Raw genomic sequence first — 22961 nt, 5'->3', positions numbered from 1 at the left:
CAGCGAAAGCAACGTGAAGCCTCCGGAGTGCAGCGGGAGTTCCCACTGCTCTCTGGAGGCTTCATGCGGCTATCCCTGAAGCCATGGAGCCTGCATTCGCTCCATAAGATGCACACACATTTCCCCTTCATTTTTGGAGGGGAAAGCGTGTGTCTTATAGAGCGAAAAATACGGTATATACCAATAAAATGCCCTAGTAGATAAGACCGAAGGTTCATATCATCCTGCTTCCACACAAAAAGTGGTTCAGGCATGGGTATCTGTCCAGCATCTTGTGCACTAAAAGCAGACACATTTCAGAAAAGCTGAAATAATTTTTTTGTCTCCCTGTTCTCTTCTAGCACTGAGACCTGTGAGGTTTGCGTTTCAAGATAACTTGTATGTTTCAGAAACCCCAGTGGAAGGGGTCTGTTTTAGCTGCATGAATAACGCCCCTCCCATCAGTGAGAGGCTGCCTTCAGTACAGAATTCATAGAAGCATAGAATTGAAAGGTTGGAAGGGACCCAAATGGTCATCTAGTCCAATCCCCTGCAATGCAGGAATCAATGCTAAATAACCTCTGACAGATGGCCACCCAACCTCTGCTTAACAATATCCTGTGAAGGAGAGTCCACCACCTTCTAAGGTGGTCTTCTCCACTGCCAAACAGCTCTTAGCTGTCAGAAAGTTCTTCCTATATATTGAAAGTTCTTCCTACGTTAATTGGCTTTGCCATTATTGTAATAGTGTCTTCAAGAGAAGCACTGCCCTTTGTTTTATAGGCAACCATTTATTTACATGGGGGGGTGGGGGGAAGAAAGAAGTGCATTCAAAGGCCACATTGATCAGCCTCCCCCCTCCCCAGTAAAGCTTTCCTCTCATTGTCTGTCTCTGCTGAAGAAGCATGTGCTCACTCCTGGGATTTCTAAGGATTCTCCACGGAGTCTGGCACTCTGCTTTCCAAAATCCGCCCCCCCCCCCCGAAGCTTGTGCTGACCTTTAGCCACCCACTGGCTAAGAAAGCTTATAAGCTGCTTTGTGCCTGAAAGCTGTTTCCTTCCCTGGAAGCGCACGTAACCGCCTCTCCTGGGAAGTCAAGGTGCTCAGTGACGAATGCCAAGGTTGTGTAAATGGCATCGACTCCTACAATATTCAGGCAGCTTTGCCTAATTGGCAAGGCTGTGCTGTGCACTGGATTCAGCTACAGCCCAAATCACTTGAGCCTAATCAGGCCTTTTTGAAGGGATCTGTGCCTTGTTTGAGGTGGGTTGAAGTACCCACAGATAGTGATACAGATACATGGTAGTGACCGGTTGGGTTGAGATTCCCAGAGCCATCTGGGGCTGTCAGAGGCAGGATGTCAGGAAAGAAAGAGACGCAGACGTGAGCGATAAGCCTGAGGAAACTGAAATGGAAAGAACTACTGGCCAGCTGCATCTTCACAGGATGAAGTGTGTATGTGGGGGGGAGAGATGCCTTTCCCACCAGGCCTCTCCTCCTTTCCGCCACTGCAAGACATCTTTTCCTTCCTGATCCTGCCACCTGCACAGGATCTGATCCTCCCATTTAGCAGCTTCTGCTCCTTTGCAAGTGGCTTCCCTTCCATGTGTGGGAGCATCAGTGTGCAGGATCAAATTGTCTTGTTTACTGTGTGGTAAACAAAAAAAAGTTCTCCATGTTTTTGCAGGTGGTGATAGTAGAAATCTGTTGTACATAGCATGAGTAGACTAGAAGCTGAAGGTTAGGAGAAGCAGGTTTGGAGAATACTTTGGCAGCAACTACACATTTGATGCTACTGTATTCTCCAAACTCAGAATCCTACGTCTGAGGCAGTAGTGAAAGCAGAAACCTTCTTTTGCTGGTTGCATCCTCAGAATGTCTGGTTTGAAAGGCTCCAGGATCTGTAATCATGTGTGTGTTGTTCAGATGCCTTTGGAAACATACACGGCATAAAATTGTGACTGTGTTCATAAGTTAAGGTTTTCAACTGAGGTATCCCCCGTCTTTTGGAGGCAAGGTGCAGACCCTAATGGTTGCAGACCCAGAAATGGTTCTCCACAGTTTGTAATCTTGGTGTGAAAATTAGTGCCTTATTAAAGAGGCACTAGGTACTTTGGAACTGTAGCAATCAATGAAACATTGACTTTTCCTTTCTCTCCATCTCTTTGTTTCTAATAGGTGTCTACACTCCTGAGCCATCTTGGAATTTCTGGTGGGCTTTATTATCCACTGGACTGATGTTTATCTACCACTTTAGCGTTTTACAGATTCTGGGACTGGTGAGTGAACATTAATGTTTGCTGTATATGCCTGCCAGTAGTTGAAAGAGCAATTACTGTCTGTATGTGCTTAATGCTACTGTGACTTACCTAGGCAATGTTGCTTTGTGCACAGGTGCTTCTGAGTCACACCTCTCTTTGCAGAAGCTGTATCTGGCCAACTGCTGTTGCTCAGCCTGTTAACAGCGCCATGGGAGGTTCAGGTTCAGGGAGTGACCGGCTTGCTCCTTCTGGGTTGCTAAGGGAGTTGGGTAAACAAATTGGTTGTTGTGAAGGTTGTTGAACCATCCTTTTCTCCCCCTTCTCCTAGGCCACACAAGTGAATTTGAACAATATGCTGTGCCCTGCCATCTCGGATCCTTTCTATGGCCCTTGGTATAGACTCTGGGCCTCCGGCCACCAGACGATCATGACTTTGATTCATGGGAAACTCATAATTGGCATCTACTACAGTGCTGTGCCTGTCTTTAGGTTCTGTGTGGATTTGCTTCGACTCCCAGCTAAGAAAATCTACTGAAGCTTCTTCTTGGAAGGAAGTGTTTTTTTTATAGGAAGCATAAAAGGACTGGTGGTTGTGCTGCAGAAAAAGGGGAAGAGGAAAAAGCACCGTGGATTAATGGTTCCTTTTGTTACAAAATAAGGTGTTCCCTCCCATTCCCAACTGACTACTGATTTTTCACTGCCCATAGCCAATGGCAAAACTTGTGGCCTTATCCACTGAGAGGGTGACATTCATTCCCAGCAGTTTCTATCCTTTAGAAAACAGAATATTGCTACTTTGGATTGAAGTGTTCCAGGGTCTCCCAAATCTTGATATATGGTGTCCTCGCTGCATCCACTAGTTCTTAGTAGATAATCACACAGGGTGTTGATTAGGGCTGGGCAATGTATTGATACATAGTTTGCAGACCACATTGTGAGAACTATTTCAGAATAATTGAGCTGGCAATGTATTGCAAAGCACAGACTTCACAACTCCAGAGGGCAGTATAATTGAGAGCCCTCTGGCAGCTGGGTGCCTGCCTTCCCTTTCCCCTCCAATGGCTGAACACTCCACTCCCAGCCTTCGCACCTCCCTGTAACTGTAACTGCAGTGTCTCTACACTGCAGAAATCGTGGGTGGGCTGCTTCTTCCTTCTCCCTTTGTCTAGGGAGGAGTGGAAGGAATTTGCACACCAAACGTGAGGGCTTGCCTGCCTCCGATAGGAGGTCTCTACAGTGCGCATAGCACACTGCTCCTTCACCTGATCTCCCTCGTGGCTGCTCCTTCGACTGATCTTCACTCTCCCCAAACCTCCATGTTTCAGACATAGATTGGAAAGTTGAAAACCAGATATCTACCAGTCCTAATGGTGTTTCTTAAATTTACCAGTAAAATGCAGTTTATCTTGTTCTGTGGACACTGAGCATCTTGTAGTATCCTATTTCTGCCAATTTCACTTGATTCACTTATCATTAATTGATCACCGTGTTTGGCATCCCCTGATCTTCAATACAAATTAGCAAGGTTCTGTTCTGTTTACGCTGGTTGAAACCATGGGGAACAATTAACAGCCCAATAAAAGAAACAAGAAATAAAGACTTTCCAAGCTACAGTGGATTTCTGTCCCAGTGTGCTCAAATCCAACCATATTGTATTTGGTTCCAGCTCATAGGTTGGTTTTCTATACCAATAAGTGAAAAAACACGAAGAAGGGGGAAGTATGTAATAAATTTAGGGAATGAATTATGCTCTTGATGCAAGCAGTGCCTGTGTAGGAATAATTGTTCTACAAAGAGACACTGTCTGTTTGGGTTGGTTAGAATTTTACCCTTCTGCAAACTGAATCATACAGTATTTAAAATTAATGATGGTGTTTACTTAAACACACCTGATGGCGTTTATGTTTAGCCTCACTTAACCACACCCATGAAGAACTAGTTGGTTTGCCTGAGCAGAGGTGCAGAATTTTTTTAGGAAGCAGGTGATTGCTGGTGACAAGTAGAATGGATTTGTGTTACCTTTTCAGTGTTAGCCCAGATTTGAAGAGAAAGGTGAAGAATGCTCCTCTGTAACCTTCTGAAGAACTATTCTGCTTAATGGTCAAACAGTGTCCTGTAGTGACAATGTTTTAAGCATTCTCTTTCTCTCTCACCTCCCCATTCTTCTGGTTGCATTGCCTTAGTTGTGGAATGCAAGATACGACAACTGCCATATTTCCTCCAGGTATATTTCTCCAACAGGATGCGTTCTGCAGTCACTGATACCTCAAGGAGAGAGAAGTTGCCTTAACGGTCAACACTGCAGCTCATTTCATTCAACCAAGGGAAGATGGTGGGATGGAGATTCGTAGAGCTGTGGAACTGCAAAAGACACGACTGAGTATTTTACTTCAGTTGACCAAAACTTGAATATTTAACTGCAATTTGGCATACAAAGAAGAGTATCCTGGACTTTTGTCTTTGTAAACCTTTTTGTTTTGGGAATCTTTGTAGTGTGTGAGGAATTTTGTACATGTTATACTGTGAATACTCTTTATTACCATGAGTTTTATCAGAAATGCTCATTGATGAGTTCCTGTTTCACAGCCCTGCTTTTCATATGCCTATTTTCTGCTTCTGGCAGAGCATTGAAGGAGGGAGTCTTGCATAATATTCAGTAATCCTGTCCAGGGTTGCTCTTTGCAGTTGCTGTGGTGAATATTAATGTCTAGGTTGTTTACTCTCCCAAAGTGGCATATTTAAACAAAGGCATAAGACAGTGAAATTCCTAGCATAGCTGTAATCCTTTATCGTAGACAAGTAGACAGTAATGTAGGATTCAGCAGTATAAAATCTTAAGAGTACAAAACCTTGAAAATTGTAAGCAATTGTGCCTGACCTTTCTATCTGTTAGAATTACTTTAAGTAGGTTTCTTTCTTTGATCGCAGTGAAGCCACCTAGCCCTTGGTGATGACCCTTTTTGTACTTGTTTCCAGTTCCATCAGTCCCTCCCTGGAGCAGAAATAGTAGCTGTTGTTTTTTAGGTTTTGAGTGAAACTTCTGAATTGACTGAGAGTGGCCAAAGCTTTCAACCCTGTGCCATGTTGCTCATCCACAAGGGGCCTAATCCTTCTGCCTTACCTTTTCCCAGCCCCTTTCAACAAACATGTTGGTGCTTCTTGATCACCTTAGTCCATGCTTCAGATTCTCCCTGGAAGTTACTTGCCACTCTTAAAAAGTGCCATGTTTTCTCCCATTGCCCTCTTTCAAGTGTTCCACCTAGTTTTGCTTTCAGAGGAGATAGCTGAGCAACTTCAAACTTGTCACTAAGGCTGACACGCCTCCTCTTCTGAGGTAAGCAAAACTGCATTAATGATCAGTTTGACTAGGTTAAAAAAAAACACACACACACACACACACACACACACATTACTAGTTTCAGTGACAGCATTACTGGTCTGGATAATCACCTGCCTGTTACTTATGCCACATACTTTTGTGACTGATGAATGGGAGGCTGCCTGCATCAGTGTGTGGGGCACTTCATGCAAGTATGCTCTTCAGGGCTCTGGTGTGTGGCACTGTGGCATATTCCAGTCTGTAGTTGTGAATGTGGGTGAGTTGGGCTGCATTCTTGAAATAAAAGGACTGCTGGTCAGTATAGACAAAAGTGTGTTTGGCTTCATTCCAGACAAAGAGCTGCCAAGTCTGCTCTTTGTAGTTGCAGAAGTTGGTCACCTCATTCAGTAAAGGGACTTTCACCTAATAGAACTTGCTTTCTGAGTTTTCTACAACTTGGGTTTTCCTGAGTTTTACCTCCTGAAGCCAAAAAGACCCTTCTTATAAACTTTTTTTGGGTGGGTGTTTTGGTTAAGTGACAGGACAATCCCCTTACCTGTTAAGAACTTCCAAAACCTGATTGGTTCTAAGATAGAAGCCTGAAATTTCTAATGACTAGTCCAGAGTTGTGCACTTATCTCTGTACCATTGGGGAAGATTCTACAGCAGGGGTGAGGAAACTGTGGCCCTCCAGATGTTGCTGGACTACAACTCCCATAGTGCCTGCTCATGCCCATGCTGGTTGGGATTGATGGAAGTGGGAGCCCAATAACACCTGGAGGGCCATAGCTTCTGCATCCCTGCTCTTCACCACTACCATAGGTAAAGCCTGACCTACTTAAGAATTGCACCCTTTGCCAAGAGGGGCTTTTCATTTCTGACAGGACAATTTGTAACAGGTCACAGCTGGGGAGAATTTCCACATGGACAGATGTGTTTGTCCAGTGCTTGACTTCCAGGTGAGTTGGGCCCCCTACCTACTTTGCCTTTATATGCTGTCCTGTTCATTGAAGGTGGATGTGTAAATTGTCTTAAGGAGCCAGAGGCTGGAATTTGTAAGTTTCATTACAGGCCTCATAACTCCCCCACCCCTAACTAAAGGACTGTCTTCATTGCTTCTTTAGCTAGTTTTCAAGGCATAGTGTTGCAAGGCAAAGTGTAGCTTTTGTTAGGATATGGTGCTTGAATAAGTAGGGTGCCAATGTCTATTGCACCTTAGCAGTGCTTTTTTTTAAAAAAATAAAGGTGCTGGCACTATGAAGTTGTTAACAGTAAGTGCCACACTTTTAACATTTTTTTGGGGGGAGGTGCCAGTAGAGTACCCTTGAGGACCCCTAGAAAAAAGCACTGCACCTTAGAATGCCTGTGTTGCCGTGCATTGTGGATTTTTACTCCTCCACTTAGATTATATGGCGGGATCAGCATGGACTTGGGTTGCAATGCTTTCGTGTTTGGAGCTTCTTGTATAATCTTTCTGGCTGTAGAACTCCCTAGGGCTGCAGGGTAGCCTTCTGTTCAGCAGAAGCTGTCCTTTTGGAAAGCCAGAGATGGAAGGCCTGGGAAGGGTGGCTGTGATGTGCACTTTAACATTAGAGATCAGCCTTACCCAACCTGGTGTCCACCAGATGGTTCGAACAACTCCCATCTGCAGGGCACCTGGTTGAGGAAGACAATTTTTAGAGTACCTCAGTGTAGCTGTGACTATCTTCTTCTGTGGCCTATATCAGAATTTTGATATTTTTCTGTATTGCTAATTCAGTGTTTTGTAAAGGCCGTATTCATTACTCCTCTTTTAGAATGAACTATTTTGCTATGTATTATGAACTTGAGTTGTACGCCAGTAGTCTTTATAGGGCAAAATACCCTGATTTCTTGTACATTTGTGGTTGTGTTGTGTGATGGAGGTGAAGATTAACCTACATATGATACATTTCTGCAGCAGCTATGATTATTTATTTTTTTAAGCAGGAACTGTGATCCATAAATGATTTATTAGGTATCTTTAGGATAGCTAACCTATCCTTGCTGTTTGGGCCACCATCCAGATCAGGGGAATTCCTATTCCTTTTTTGCCTCTTTATAAATATGGGGAAAATGAGTTTTTAATGGCATCTAATCTGAAGCTGCCATTCTCCTGCAGTAGCAGACATCTCCAGCCAGTTAATTTTAAAAAAACAACCATCTCATTTTCTCCCTTTCTTGGCCAAACTGTATTACTTTGGTTACTTTGAATTTCTTTTCAGTGGTACCGGTTGGGCAGAGGCTTATTCCATCATCAAAACTGGCAGTGGGATGTGTGTGTGTCTCCCCTGACCTATAACCCACCCTGAAGCCCTCCTCTCTTCCACTGAATCCTAGGTGTCTTACAGTAGGCTCAATTTTATAAACTACTCCTTCCTTTAAAAAAAATGTAATAAAAACCCATTAGGTAACATTTTCCAAACACACACACAAAGTAGATATCGCGTACTTGAATTTATGGGAATTTGTATTTGTGTCTGAAATGACTTTCTTTATCTCTTAATAAAATATTGTTCCTGGGGAAGTTGGTTGCATTTATTTAAATGGAATAAATATTCCTACATCCAATTAGCACAGTTGTGGTGAAAAGGAATTAAAACAAGTTATGTTAAAGGTAACTTCCACTTTTGGACATTTGTGGGATGGTGGCTAAAATGTGGGACATTTGTGGGAGGGTGGACCACCCTGGAGCAAAAACACAAAGCCATCCTTTGCTCTAAAAGTCCTATGGAGATGCAGGAAGTTCATAGTTGCTACTGACGGCAAGAGCACCAGCTAGTAGGTACCTGAGAGCTATGCACATTTCTAGGAAAGCATATAGATAATAATTAAGGATAAGGCTGGTGGTTGTGTAGCCAAATATAATAATTTTGGAGCCTATCAGCTAGTTTAATCCATTGATCTACATATCACAATATCAGCCTACAGCTGGCATAATAGTTTTTCCTTTAAAAATAACTGGATTGTGGAATTGCCAAAGGGGGGGGGGGTAATTATGTTAGGCAGCTGGAGCAAAAAGAACAAAGAGTCCTATTGCATCTCAAAGATCAAAATGCATATGATGGCAATAAGATTTCATGGATTACATTGCTGACCCAGTGAACTGTGGTTCACAAAAAAGCTTGTGCTCTTAATACATTTGGTGCCACAAGACTCTTAAGATTGCGAAAGCGAACTTGTAAACTGTAATTTGACTTGGAGCGTTGAAAGTCCCCCTGTTTTAAGTCACCATATTACTACTGCATCAATAGTAATTTAAGACCAGGAGGTCTAGATACTTAATAGGCATGGAATTCTGCTACTCCACAATCACACACCCAACTGGAGGGGAGAAGGGAAAGTCAGCCCTTTAAAGTTTTTTTTAAAAGCAGCTGGAAGAAAAGCACAGCTCAGATTCTGAGCTTGTGGAAAGCATGCCCCCAAAGTAGCTTTTATTACAAAGCATGGGAGATCTTTCCTTACGATTTACACAAACATGGGTCATTTACATAATGGAAGGGGCCTAGCAGTAGCTCCAACTGAAGCCAGCTGATTGGAGGCTGGAAAAAAAATGTTAAAGGAGCGGCAAGGACAGTGGTATTCAGCCACAAACTGCAACTCGTACATCACACTTGAAGGGGCTGTGGAATTCTGTTTCTCCAAGTGGACTTCGAAAAGTTGAAAAAGTCCACTGAAACACTTCAGGAGGTTGAATTTACATGCAACAGAGGAACACCAAGTACAGTGGTATCTCGGTTTACGAACAGTCCTGTTTACAAACTACTTGGTTTGAGAACTCCGCAAAGCCGGAAGTAGTGTCTTAGTTTGCAAACTTTACCTTGGTCTAAGAATGGAATCCAAATGGTGGAAGGGCACCGGCGGCGGGAGGCCTCGTTAGGGAAAGCGCGCTGCGGTTTAAGAACGGTTTCAGTTTAAGAACGGACTTCAGGAATGGATTAAGTTCGTAAACCAAGGTACCACTGTACAGTGAATTGGCTAACAAGCTGCTAATAGATAGAAACATCTTTAAATCTTACATGATGCTCACCAGAGAATGCCCAGTATGGTTTCCCCCTCATGGGTACCTACTGTACTTCAAAGAAAAGCTCTCTGCTTACATATTGAAAAGCTAAAATGCATTTTCAAGGTTAACTTGAAGCCTCCCTATCTCCCATTTTCTTGCAGAATGGTGGCAGCTGAACGTATCTGGTTGAAATATACCAGGCCAAAACACTTTGAAGGAAAAGCATAAATACAAGCAGTGATTATTTCTTTTTCTGCTTATTTTTATTGGGTAAATGATTTAAAAGGTAATAACAATAGTGTTAAAACTACTACAATATCTTTCCACAGCCATTATCTCACAGACCCACAAATTACCTTCTAGATTTTTTTTTTCCTTTTTCCTCATTTTTACCTTTAAGCCATACTTATAAAAATGCCCATTTTATTCAACAGTATCTTCACACTAATAGCAAATAAACATGGAAGGATCTAGTTTAAATGGTAGGAGGTTTGTGGTAATCTGTGATAATATTGTAATCAATAGTCAAGTTACTAAGGAAGGAAAAAAATAGGGGCCTTTAAGCTACTCCAGGCAGCTTTTCTTTTTTTGCCCATTTGTGTCACCTTGTTGCATTAAAGAACTCATTATGCTGGTGAACCATTAATTCTTGTAACATATAAAACACGAAAATAACTTAGAAACTAGATCCAATCTTTTGAAAAGAATCAACTTTGATATACAAAACAGTCATAAGTTGTTACAAAAGTTCTTTTGTTCTCAGTGCATTTGTGTACCAGCAGTTACTGGATCCAGAGCAAAAGGAAGGTATTTTTTTTTTATTCATTTTTTTTAGTCTTCTTCTGAAACAGTAATAAAAAAAACAAGGAAAAAAAACATATCTTTGTATATAAAGAATAATCATTGCTGGTCTTAATAAATGTAACCAGAAACCCTTAAAATCTGAGAGGCACACTTCGGGTTTCTATATTATTTTATTTAAAACACAAAAAAGTCACCAGTTTTATTTCATTGGAGGAGTCGCTTAGGCTCCTCGAAACTTAATTCAATTAACATCACTAGCAAAAAATCAGTTAAGAAACTGTACAAAAATAAAAAAAAAGTTAACCCATTTCATCCTGCAGGGATTTTGGAAGGACTGGAAGGCAGGCTTTTTTATTTTATTTTTTTAGGAGCAGCATTTAGGCTTGGCTGGAGGATTCTTTGGTTCGATCCAACACACAAGAGATGTAATCTACTCCAGGCAACAGTTTCAAGAACCTGCACAGTTGAAGACAAGTGAAAAGGTTGAGATACATACGCATCAGGGTGTGTGGTGTGGCCCGGTGCTTCCAGCTGACAATTGTGTTGCGGTTGGTGCAAAGCACCTCCCATCCCACCGGAGCCTGCTGCGGCCCCAGCGGGAAAGTGGCAACGAGGCAAGACACATCACTGCACAAGACTCTTCCAGCTACTGGAACGGTGTATGTTGTGTGTGTGCAGCTCAGGGACGCAACTCTCCTTCAGCATAACCGGAGAGACTTGTTCTGGAACTGCCTCATACCACACGGGTGCAGGAAGCAAACTTTTAAAGCTAGAACAAAAGCGCCTTTTGGAATGAAATAAGGCAAAAGTAACTGATCAACGCTTGCCCAAAGCTCAGTGATCAATATTGACAGGAAGGTGAGAAATCTGTCTGGGATTTTCAAAATCAACACAAAATGCTCCAATTTCAATTTGCATATTTAGGAACAAACCACGAGGCATATTTCAAGCCTTGTTTTTTTCCTTGATTTGTTTTCAGCAAACAGAGCTACTATGTTCCTGTGAAGTACATCATGTTTTGTACGAATAAACCTACAATTACATAAGTAACATAATCCTTTGTGTCGTTGGCACTTCCATGCTCAAGAGGTAAGTGCCAGGAAAAAAATGTCAGCAAGAAACAGATTCATCTATATGTAAAAACAGAACATTTGCTGAAGCTTCTGTCTCACAACATGCCAAGCAAGAACTCTTCCTAAATGAACATATGCAAGATAGGCTCAGAAGGGTCTGGAGGTTTTTCATGTTTTTTTTAAAGCACACCTTTCCAGTTTGTATAACCCTTTGAACTAGTTTTAATTTCCCAAGCAACAGCTACTGAAACATAGACAAATATGCATTGTGCATTACACTGTGTACAAAAAAGGAGACAAAATGATCCTTTTTCCTCCCCCAAGCCATGGTGGGAAGTATTGCTGACCTCGTCCTTCAAACCCTGCAGGATATTTTATTTAAATCAGTATTTCATTATTACACTGGTAAGAAATTCTGTATAACATCTGCATATATTGAGGATTTTTTTTCTAAAAAAATCTGATATGATTTCCGAGTCCGCATGACCAGTCACGTGACCTGCTCAAGGTTGATTAGCACCTTTAAATACACATATATTTATATATATATAATAGATCTTTTTAAAAAACTTCTAACAATGAGCTCACCCAGAAGCATGAGCTGTAATGAGATAACAGAGGAAAGATGGGATTGGGTGGCCATGGCTGATTTTTCAAATGTTTTGCAGCAGATAATATTTTTTTTCAGCTTGTGCTCAAGTTTCCCTTTAAAGGGCAAGAATGAAAAAGTTGCATTCAGAAAGCCACTTGTTGATACCTGTTGTTTCAAGGTGAATCTGCTTTCCAACACCCAAATGGAAAGGGTCCCCACATAACTTCAACAGAAGCAATGGCCAGTTCTTTTCCTGACCTGCAATGTCTGCCAGACATCTGTTGGCTACTTGTGTTTTCAGGCCTTCTGCTCACTTAAAATTAAGGCATTAAAACAGAAAGTTAATATTTGGACATCAAATGCTGTGGATGAAGGAAATGACAGCATTCCCTGTGAGAACTTTCTCTGCTAGCTTCCCTGTTAATGTGAGAGCCACCCTCTGCTTGCCTCTCTGTACGTATGAGAATTAAGAGTACATTTGAGGATTCTTAACCAGCTGCTTGACATTTAATAGTGTTTGGTTTTGCCCACACTCATCTATCCTCCTACAGGTATGCATATGAACTCCACATCCAGTGAATGAAATATGCTGGGATTTCTGTGAAAATGTATTTGGTTCCTCCAAAATTTATTATTGTTATTTATTAAATTTATATCTCGCTCTTCATCTTAAGATCACAGGGCTGTTTAGCAAAGAGCCTATCCCCTTGAATATACACTTCATCTCTGTCCACGAGAGTTCTGTCAGTACATTAAATAAGGTGAGTCCCAAACTACTAACAGCTTCCAACTTCATGAACGCCTTTCCCCCGTCTCTCTTCCTCATTGCTAGAGTCTGATCAAGACAATAACTCTTTCAGCCCCTTTCACGTAGGACAGAAAGACAGTCATTGCCACAGGACTGATCCCTCCGGCTCAGAACCATTCAGATGACTCATTAAATCCAAACGCATTTTTCATATCCACCACCATGACTACTTAAAACAGTAATTGCGTTTGGTTGATTGTAACAAACTCCAGGCAACTGGAATATGTTGGGAAGAGAGAGAAGAAAACCGATTTCTGCTCTCGAACTAATTTCATTCCTCACCAACTCTCAATAGAGAAAGGAGTTCAATATAGCCATCTTTTCTCCAGTTTATCCCTATACCCCCCTATTATTTTTATAACTTGCATCCTTGTCAAAGGCACTAATACCTAAATCCATTGACTTCCTTATACGACAGCTGCTACATGCCAATGGCTTCAGCACAAAAGCAGCTTCTATCCTTGAAGTCTTAGAATGGCATTGGTGCAAACAGTCACTCATGCACAAGCCACCTTGCTATACATGGGGCCTGTGAAGGCCTTGAGTCCCATGAGTAAAAAGGTGGCACACCGCCTTCCTAGATGTGCAGCAATTAAAATGGCAAATGCATTGGCCAATACAACCTGAACTGGCTTTGCAATAAAATTCTTCCTATATGATCATTGTATACCACGCAAAAACCATAGCTGCCTTCTATTCATAATCAAGCAATTCATCTCAAAATCTGCCTCTCCTAGGATTATCAGAAGGATCTGAGGCTCACATATTTACTTACACGAAATGAAAACAAGTTTATAGGAACATTGAGGATTGTACAGCTAGTTCTACTCAGGCCTCCTTCATAGTCTAAGTTTCTGACCTAAATCTTGTATATTTTGTTTTTATGAGCAGCTAATCATGCTTGTATTCTCTAATCCAAACCCTTTAAGCATTTTACTCTTTCCTTCCATCCACAGTCTTACAGAGAAACTTGACTGATATAGTTCAATGTTAATGAAGTTAGAATTTTAAGGTTTTATATCAAAAGAATCCCAAAAGGTCTATATACTAGCCAAAGTAAGGATTTTGTAAAAAGAGAGTGAAGGGGCTCTTTGTAATGATGCAGCGTTTCCATCCGTTGCCATGATGAACTTAACCTGCTGTGGAGAAGCGCCATCATGGCAACGGAAACTATCATCATAAAATTGTACAGTAATAGAGATAGCTAGACCAAGAGGGGGCGGGGTCTCCTGGGAAGAGGTCTGCAGAGAAGTCCAGGGACTGGTCATGCGGCTCAGTGTCAGGAATAATGGTTGTATGGTGGGAGGGGGTGCCCAATGCCATTCTGGAAGTGATGATGCTGACGGTGAGCAAGGTATTCTGTGTAGCTCATAGTCATCTTCTCACTGCGGTACCTACAGGGGCCGGGGATTGGGGCAGAGAGGGAGAAAAACAGAGACAGAAGGGTTTAAAGAAAAGGAGGAAACGTTCAGGATTTCCCAAAGCAACACATCAAGAAACAGACTTCTGACTGCAAAATATGCAGTGAGTAACACAATGCACACACATTGCAGTCTGCATATAGAGGCCAGAGACACATATGTCCACACACAGGTTCCCCGCCCCTTTATGATCCATTATCCACCAATGACCTAGGACATGGGTAGGCAAACTGAGGCCCGGGGGCCGGATCTGGCCCAATCGCCTTTTAATCCGGCCCACGGACAGTCCAGGAATCAGTGTGTTTTTACATGAGTAGAATGTGTCCTTTTATTTCAAATGCATCTCTGGGTTATTTGTGGGGCATAGGAATTCATTCATTTTTTCCCCTTCAAAATATAGTCCGGCCCCCCACAAGGTCTGAGGGACAGTCAACTGGCCCCCTGCTGAAAAAGTTTGCTAAACCCTGACCTAGTAGCATGAATTTTATGAGGAATAACCTAAATAGGGTAAGCCTTGTAAGGGACAAGGCCATTATTAATTAATTGGAAGAGTATACCAATGTTGATTCCTACAACTAGTCATTAGGGCTGGAGAATGAGCTTCTATAAACACCTGCTATCTAGAACCAGCTTGTGGAATGACTTCCCCTCTCTCTTATGATCTAGACTAAAAAACAAACAAACCCCACCATGTTTTTTACTTTAAAAACAAAACAAAACAAAACAAAAAACCTGGCTTCCTGTATGTTATTTATCTGAAGCTATTTTTCTGTTATTTATCTGAAGTCATCCCCATGGCCCACTGACTAAGGAGAAGGCAATTAGTTAGAAGAGACCTGCTTTCAGCCAGTCAGATTTGGCACAGGAAAGAACTCACCAGAGTCCAAGCTTCTAAATCAAGCACAAACCGACATGCCAATTCACCAAGCAGCTCTTGGGCTAGCATTCTTTGTGTAGCTTTTCCTTGTCAAATTCAATCATCCCTGGTCAGCATTACCATTGGTCAAGATGATGGGAGTTGTAGTCCAGCAATATCTGGATGATACAATGCTGGCTACCCATACCTTAAGGTTTGGTGTTTAGCCCAATGCCTTGAATGTGCATCAGAGACAGTGAAGGGCAGCAAAAGCATCAACAAAAAGCACACACACAGGACCTGTTTTATGTACTGCTATGATTTAAAAAAGGGACGTGGGTGGCGCTGTGGGTTAAACCACAGAGCCTAGGACTTGCCGATCAGAAGGACGGCGGTTCGAATCCCTGCAACGGGGTGAGCTCCCATTGCTCGGTCCCTGCTCCTGCCAACCTAGCAGTTCAAAAGCACGTCAAAGTGCAAGTAGATCAATAGGTACCGCTCCAGCGAGAAGGTAAACGGCATTTCCGTGCGCTGCTCTGGTTTGCCAGAAGCAGCTTAGTCATGCTGGCCACATGACCCGGAAGCTGTACGCCGGCTCCCTCAGCCAATAAAGCGAGATGAGCTCTGCAACCCCAGAGTCGGCCACGACTGGACCTAATGGTCAGGGGTCCCATTACCTTTACCTTTATGATTTAAAAAGTGCAACTGTTGATATATCAGAATAAAATGAATCGCCAAAGAAGAAGAAGAAGTGAGGCTAAGTGGGAAGGGAAGTAAGACCCATGAGGACAAAAGCATTGTAAATTAAACCAGAAGTTCTACTAAGGATGAATGTGCATTTTGGTGTGGCTGCTAACACAGGATCTGGCCCATGATCAGCAACATGCACTTATCTGGAATAGTTCTGCAATTGCCTTTAAATGTAGTTTGATGTTTAATTACACAAACAGCACAGATCGGCAAACATTTAGCCATTAAAAAGAAAAAAAGGCAGAATTGTTCTGCTGTGTTTAAAGTTTCCCTTAAAAGCTAAACTGGCTTGAAATTGAAGCAGTTGCAATCCAGGTCTAATTAAGTCCACCCATTCGGCAATGTGTACAGGACTGGGGAAGTAGTGCCTAGTTAAAAGGACCATACGTCTCCATCAAATTTGCAAAGATCAGGGATGTGGAACCTGTGGCCACCTAGATGTTTGACTCCCAACTCTCCTGAGCCTGAGTTAGAATGAGGCATGGTGTTTTACATTTTATGGTATATGCTGCCGTGCACCTCCATGTTGTATTGCATGAAATGGTGGTATACAAATACTTTCCTAAACAAACAAACAAACAAACATTTCCCTGTTAACAAAAGCAGCTGGGGATTTTCAGCAGGGGTGCAGCACAGGGAGAAAGGGTTAAGCCCCCTCTGCCGACAGCCTCAATCCTGCAGCTAATACAGTTATACATTTAATGTCACATTTGCTTTGGGCTAAGAGCCTGAAAGCAACTGCCTCAGCCTCTAAATGAAGAGCTTCAGGACTGCTGCTCTCTCATACTGCAATCTGTTCATCATCATAATCAATTCCTCTTTGCAAAGCTCTAATACCCTAATATGCCCAGACTCCTAGAATCCATTAGATCCAGATGCAGAAGAAAGGGGAGAATATTCTATTAAGCGTCATTATTAGATCTTTGCTGCCATTATCAGGAGAGATGCTGCAGGAAACAGCTCACTTTTTGCCAATAATAAAACTGGCGTGCCCATGAAATGCAGATTGTAAGCATAGAGAAAAATGGACTCCTACCTGGTCAGTTTTATTGTTTTCCTGAAATCATTTGTAATTGGAGCCTTGTAGCCTCCTTTTCTCAATAAGGAATCTATGGTCTGAATATGGTCCCATCCTGTTGAGAATCGTCAGGGGAGGAAAATACTATTAGAACACAGAAACCAAAAGCCAAATTGCAAGGCATAACTAGTGAAGACATTGTGTAGACGCCAGAGCCAGGTCTAACCATGCAGCATGCAAATTCTCTCACCTAGAAAAATGCCCTTGCAAGAAGAAATCTCACCTATTTCTTCCTGTGAAGAAGGGTGGGCAGCCAGAAGGCACACACAATTCTGCTTTCTAGAGCTCATTTTTTAAACATTTGATGCTTTTAGTTTGTATACTGACTTGTGATGTTTTATATGGAAGAGCAGCTTCATATAACTGTTTTTAATATGTATGGAATAAGCAAACAAGAAATTTGCTGCCATGTTTGCACTAAAAAACTACATAAAGTCATTTGCAATTGAAGTTTCTAATGGTAATATTGCATGTATGTTGGTTAAATCTTGGCCCCACAAAAGGTAAAACAGACACACACACTCTCAAACTGCAGCATCAAAACAGGGCAAGGCTAGGGAACCCTCTGAGATGTTGTTGGGACTCCAACTCCCATCAGCCCCATCCAGCCTGGCCAAATGGTGAGGGATGATGGGAGCTATAGTTCAACAGCTATCTGGAGGTCCACGGGACCTCCACCTACAAGCTGAACTACATGAAGACCCAGGTTCACAACCTCAGCCAATTCTGAAGTTCATTGGGTGATCCTAAGTCATTGTCCATCCTTCTGAGACAGTTATTGCTAATGATAAATAGAGGGAAGGGACTATGTGTATCACCCTGAGATCCCTGGAGGAAGAACAGGAGAAACATTTTGTAAAAAAAAAGCAAAAGCAAAAGTAGAACTATGTTCCTATTTCATGCTTATATTATAGGTGGGCAACTGATAATAGCCATGGCTTAGAAGTAACCTACTTCATAGTTCCTTAAGATGAACCCTATTTTACATCTCAGTACAAAATGGTGATCAGCAAATGCATAACTTACACTTTATCAAAGATGCTGTGCCATAGCAATGAACAAAATAACAATGTTATTTAATGAAGAACAATCTAACCACGAATAACTGTTTATCAACCTTTGCCCATTTTAATGGTGACTGTGCAGTGGTGGTACTTGGAGGACTGTGCCAACCATCACTGTGTTGCACAGAATATTCCCATCCTCCTCCCACCCCCGCCCCTGGTTTCATTTGCCTTGTAAATCTAGAGAGCCTGTTATCTCCAGAGACCTTTACAGCTTCTTAGAAGATACGGGATGAACAATTATCCCAAGCATTTCAATACATGTTGGGTTTTTTTTATTAAAAAATGATCTCTTCCCAGTCCACACAAGGGATTATACCTAACTAAGGTCTACTCATGAGTTGACCCACTGAAATTAATGGGTTTAAGTTAGCCTCATTCATTAATTTCAATGGGTTGGGTCTGAGTATGACTAACATAGGACACAACCCACTGAGATGCCTTGAAGCCCAGTGAGATGCCTTAAAAAACTCGAAACTCATGTAGAGAGATGCAGAAAAAGTGCAACCAACGCAATAAAAGTAATAATGCTGAGAAAACCTTTGGCAAGTATACATTAGCTGCTTTATTTCATTTAATTAGTCAATGACAAAGTTCACCGAGTTTTCCCAAACTATTAAGTTGACAGCTCAGTGCCTTTGCTATAGAACAGCATGGGACAGGGCTGCTGACAGGCTGCCTCAGACTGTGGACTTAGATGGGAGTCCTAACTAGTGCATGGTTTTCATTGTGATAAGAAGAGGGTCAGAGTCATACACAAGCGCAGTCCTTACAGGCACTTATAGCCCAAAATCAAACCAACTTTTACTCTTAACTTTTGCTGCAAACCATGTTGGGTTTTTAACCAAAGAGTTGCCAAGGGACAGAGCAACACCCGCTCAATGTTGATAGGTGATCCTGGCCAATGACAGCTTTCAATTTAATACTGGAATTTGAGGCTCTGTGTCATGTAGTATTTTTGCATCACAATGTGGCTTCTTGTGTCATTGATGCCCCTGGCCTTATGCCTACTCCCCATGTCCTGTGAGAGCAACACCCAAGTATGTATGTAACCTGCTGGACACTTGACAGGTTGAAGCCACTCAATTCCGGCACACTGACTTGCATTTTTCCAATAATGTTCACTCACACATCACATTTTTAGAAGCACATTTTAAAAACCATAAAGTGCGAAACATCTCAAAGAAAAATGGAGGCCGGAGTCTCCTCCAAACAGCAGCAAATCGAAGTACATGCAGATGAAGTACCAACAGTGACCGCCAGACAAGAGGAACATTATAGCAATTATTCATAACTGTCTCATCACTTATTTAAAATACTTTCCCCATGTTGCTGATGATTGCCCCATGCACCAAAGAGCAGCTTTTTGTCGCAGAGACCCTGTGGACGTTGCTCTACGTTTTCTATTTGGCATGCTACTGATCTTGATACTCAGCTACCTTACTGTAGCACATTGCTAGCTTGCTGCAATGTATGGAAGGATTCCCAATAAAGGGACTCAGGGTTGTATGCAAGTAAGTTATAGACCCACTGAAGTCAACTGATGTGGCTAACTGGTCTATTTGTTTCAGTGGGTCTACTCTGAGCGTGACTTAGTTGGACACAATCCTTTATTTTCTATTGATACATAAGTGGCATTTAAAGAAGAGTCATCCCTTACAATTAAAGTATCGCTCCATCATCTGACATCAGCGCAAGGTCAAATATTGCATTTTAAGTTCCTATGTATGTTTAAATTCTTCACCAGAGCATATGAGATAAAGTGCAACAATGACCTTGCTCCTTTGCAACCTCCGGTAAGTAGGTGGCGGTGCGTTTTGATCCTTTTTCATTGATGAATTCTATTCTAATACCATGTACACCCACCTGAAAGAAATGGACAGCATTATTAGGACATTGGAAAAAAGAAAAATGAAAACAAAGAGATAGAAACATAAATCTCAAAGAGTCAATTCTGCATTTTTTAAAAAAGGTCATCCCAAGTCTTGACCTTGTTTGCTCTTCCAGGGTATTTTTTTAAAGTCACACTTAGCCTCTCTTGAATGAGAAGCTGAGAAGAAAGAAACATATCCTTCACTTAGGATGCTATGGAATACGAATGACTCCATCAGCATCTCGTACTGAAGCCAATAAAAGGTCGGCAGAAGTTGAGTCCTACTGTCTCCTATGTGAGCACATCTGCTCCCACTCACTTCTCAAAAGTGATGGAGTGTTCTTGCTATACTCAACATACAATACATCTGCTGAAGTGACTGTCCAAGTCCAGGTGAAGCAGCTATTTTATATTACAGCAGAGACTTACCAAAAGCAATAGGACTAACTCCATTTTAACAAATGGCCAACCAGCTTGGTGAAGTTCAACGGATCAAATAGATTGCTTAATAATTAAAGGCTCTGAAAGGTGTCCTCTGAGTCCTTTTCATGGCAAAGCATCTCACTTATTCAAAGTGGCTTGAGAGATATCTAAATGCTTATGCAATCATAAGCCCCCAAACAGAGAACTACAGAACTGATACAAGCTAAGACTTCAATGGGGTGACACAAGAGACTTGCAATATTTTTTTACAGCTGCTTCAGAGAAGATAAGTGTAAAAGTCGATCCCACAGTCTCAAGGAAGTCACACTGAACCCTATTATATAACTATTTGTATTCCCTCTTTTAGAGTAGTCTTCATGTGGAAGTAATAGTTATGTCAAACTGAGATTACTGATAAATTGGCTGGGCGTCAAAAGCCGTATTTTCATAAAAACTACACACAAACAGAAGTCTTCCCCATGCCTGCTTAGACTTGTGCACTGGAATACTGAGGCTCAAGGAGGCCCACCCAGTTAGCAGAGTCAGATATATTTCAGAATGCAATACAAAACCGATATTATTCTCACTTTCACATCGTCATGGGAGAAGTAGCATTTGTGTTCATAACCCTTGAGAACTCTAACTTATAGTACACTAATATACACTGAACTTCCCAATACAAATTTATTTAAGAATAAACAAAGACTAGTGCAAATGATTTCATGACAATTCATACATGCAAGCCAGCCATTTTATTCTCTGCACAAACCTAAGACTTCTAAGCTGGGACAGCCAAAGTTAGCGAAACAACCATTTGCAATGGAGATTTGCACTTGGCTCTGAAGGTAACTACAGCATCTCTCGGAAACTTGCCATGGAGAGGCAAAAGACAGGCAGGCTAGCTAACCAGGTTTAACAGGAGAGTCAGGTATGACTATGCAAACTAACTAATTCCAAGACTGATGAAGGATTCAATTTAAAACTGATTTATGATCCAGTTTATTAGATACCTAATCAGAACTACACAGGAGGAGCTAATCATCAATGGGACCTCCACTGTTTCCCCATTATATATTCACAGCCCCTAGGAAAAAATAATCATACCAACCCATCCAAGGATACAATTGTGCTAAAGACATGCCACTGTGCTTGGATACCTTAGCTTGGCTGGAAAGGTAGAAGAGTCCAAGAGGTGACACTTGGATGGTTGAAGAGGAGTAGAAGAAACCACTTGGGATGTAGATGGATGTTGCAGATCTTCACATACACTCCCTGCCTGACAAACCTACATCCATTTCCTCCCAGGAGGTTACAAATACCATGCTTGTTGATGGGAGCTTGAGTCGAGCAACACCTGGAGGGTCGTAGTTTCCCATTCCCTGACCAAGAACTAAAGTTATGGTTTAGCATTATGTCAAAACATGACCTGTGAGTCCTTTCAGCTTTCTAAGTCTTGTGGGACCAAGACTACTTATTCCTTCCTGTTTACTAAAATAACCATGAAAGCCTGGGTTCTGGGTGCCTTCTGAGATGGAGAGGGTGGCTACCAGGGGCAGAATTAGTTGGTTGTGGCATCTTAGCTATGGAATCCTCCCTCTCACCTAGTGCCAAATTTGGCATATTTTAGATGCCAGGTTAAATTGTTTGCAGTCCCAGAGTTTTTAATGGTTTTTAGATTAGCACCTAGCATTTCCTGAAGAGATCACTACTGTGCTGTTTAATTGCAGTTGTTAGCAATCCTGAGAATTGTTTTAGTGAAAGGATAAGCATGTTTCAAAAGCAACCACCTGATCAGATCAAGGTTACTGTGGATTGACTTTATTATATGCCCCAATTATTTGTATTCAGGGTTGGGTAACAGTGCTATACCAATGCACAAGATGGAAGGCAGACACAATACAGAGGGGTTGTAATAGAGGATTATTCTGGAAATCAGTATATAAACACTAATGCCATGTGAAAAACCAAGATGGAAGGCATAGCTAAAGGTGAGCATGGAAGAAATAAACATCTCCTGCTCACAAATATGGATTATGATTATGAACCCTTTCTGAAGTAATATTGGTGGCTTCCATGGAAATATTTTTGAATGATTTATGCAGTGGTAGCATATGCACTGGAGACATTAGGCTAGAACTTTTTAAAGCATTTTTAAAGGGAATGACATGTGGACTGGGAGCCAGAAAGAAGCTAATCTCTTACTTATGGACCCTTTCTAAACAGAAGGGCAAAATGTATGTCTGCAGGACAATTAGCAAACACTACCTACAATAGAAATGGCCCCATGTGAAATGGGAAGATCAGAAGTATCCAGAACCGCAGAATGTTTGTGACTTAGAAACATGAGGCTTTTTTTTTTTTTTTTGCTTTCTGTAGCACCGAGGTGCAATGGCTTGGCTCTATGTGTGAAACCACCAGATGTTTATACATTTTCCTGTGAAGCTTTCACCACCACTTTCTATCAGACACACATGGAAAATATAGAAATATTTTATCAAACATTGATTGGAACACACACCTGTTGCTCTGGATTCTGTGGAGAACGACCGGGAGAAACCGCTACATTTCAATCACAATTTTCGCATATCATATTCTCGGAGAATGCAGAAGAATTCACCCCCTCTGCTCCCCCCAT

The 22961-nt window shown here is 41.7% G+C and overlaps 2 protein-coding genes and 1 long non-coding RNA gene across 9 annotated transcripts in view; 1 reads left to right on the top strand and 2 right to left on the bottom strand.

The window, feature by feature from the left end:
* TMEM164 (transmembrane protein 164) overlaps positions 1-8105 on the top strand; it is a 57835-nt gene extending 49730 nt beyond the window's left edge. For all 7 annotated transcript variants that reach the window (XM_081897485.1, XM_081897487.1, XM_081897484.1 and 4 more), the window contains exons 6-7: positions 2159-2259; positions 2570-8105. In XM_081897485.1, the coding sequence (XP_081753611.1) occupies positions 2159-2259; positions 2570-2776 (308 nt within the window). In that variant the 3' untranslated portion in view covers positions 2777-8105. The remainder of the gene's footprint in view (positions 1-2158; positions 2260-2569) is intronic.
* LOC309362090 lies at positions 769-2543 on the bottom strand. The gene is made up of 2 exons (XR_014164791.1): positions 2350-2543; positions 769-1627 (listed from the first exon to the last, which is right to left on the bottom strand). It is a non-coding gene; the product is annotated as an uncharacterized lncRNA (long non-coding RNA).
* A 1720-nt stretch (positions 8106-9825) lies between the features above and the next one.
* The window catches only part of AMMECR1 (AMMECR nuclear protein 1), a 128744-nt gene continuing 115608 nt past the window's right edge, over positions 9826-22961 (bottom strand). Inside the window, exons 5-7 of the mRNA XM_081897430.1 lie at positions 19806-19896; positions 16925-17021; positions 9826-14255 (exon numbers count right to left, since the gene is read on the bottom strand). Of these exons, the coding sequence (XP_081753556.1) occupies positions 14141-14255; positions 16925-17021; positions 19806-19896 (303 nt within the window). The 3' untranslated portion in view covers positions 9826-14140. The remainder of the gene's footprint in view (positions 14256-16924; positions 17022-19805; positions 19897-22961) is intronic.

This window comes from Podarcis melisellensis (assembly GCF_964234715.1).
Source record: "Podarcis melisellensis genome assembly, chromosome: Z".
Lineage (NCBI taxonomy): Eukaryota > Metazoa > Chordata > Lepidosauria > Squamata > Lacertidae > Podarcis > Podarcis melisellensis.
The sequence above is the reverse complement of the archived record's forward strand: the minus strand, read 5'-3'. Positions and strand labels throughout refer to the sequence as shown.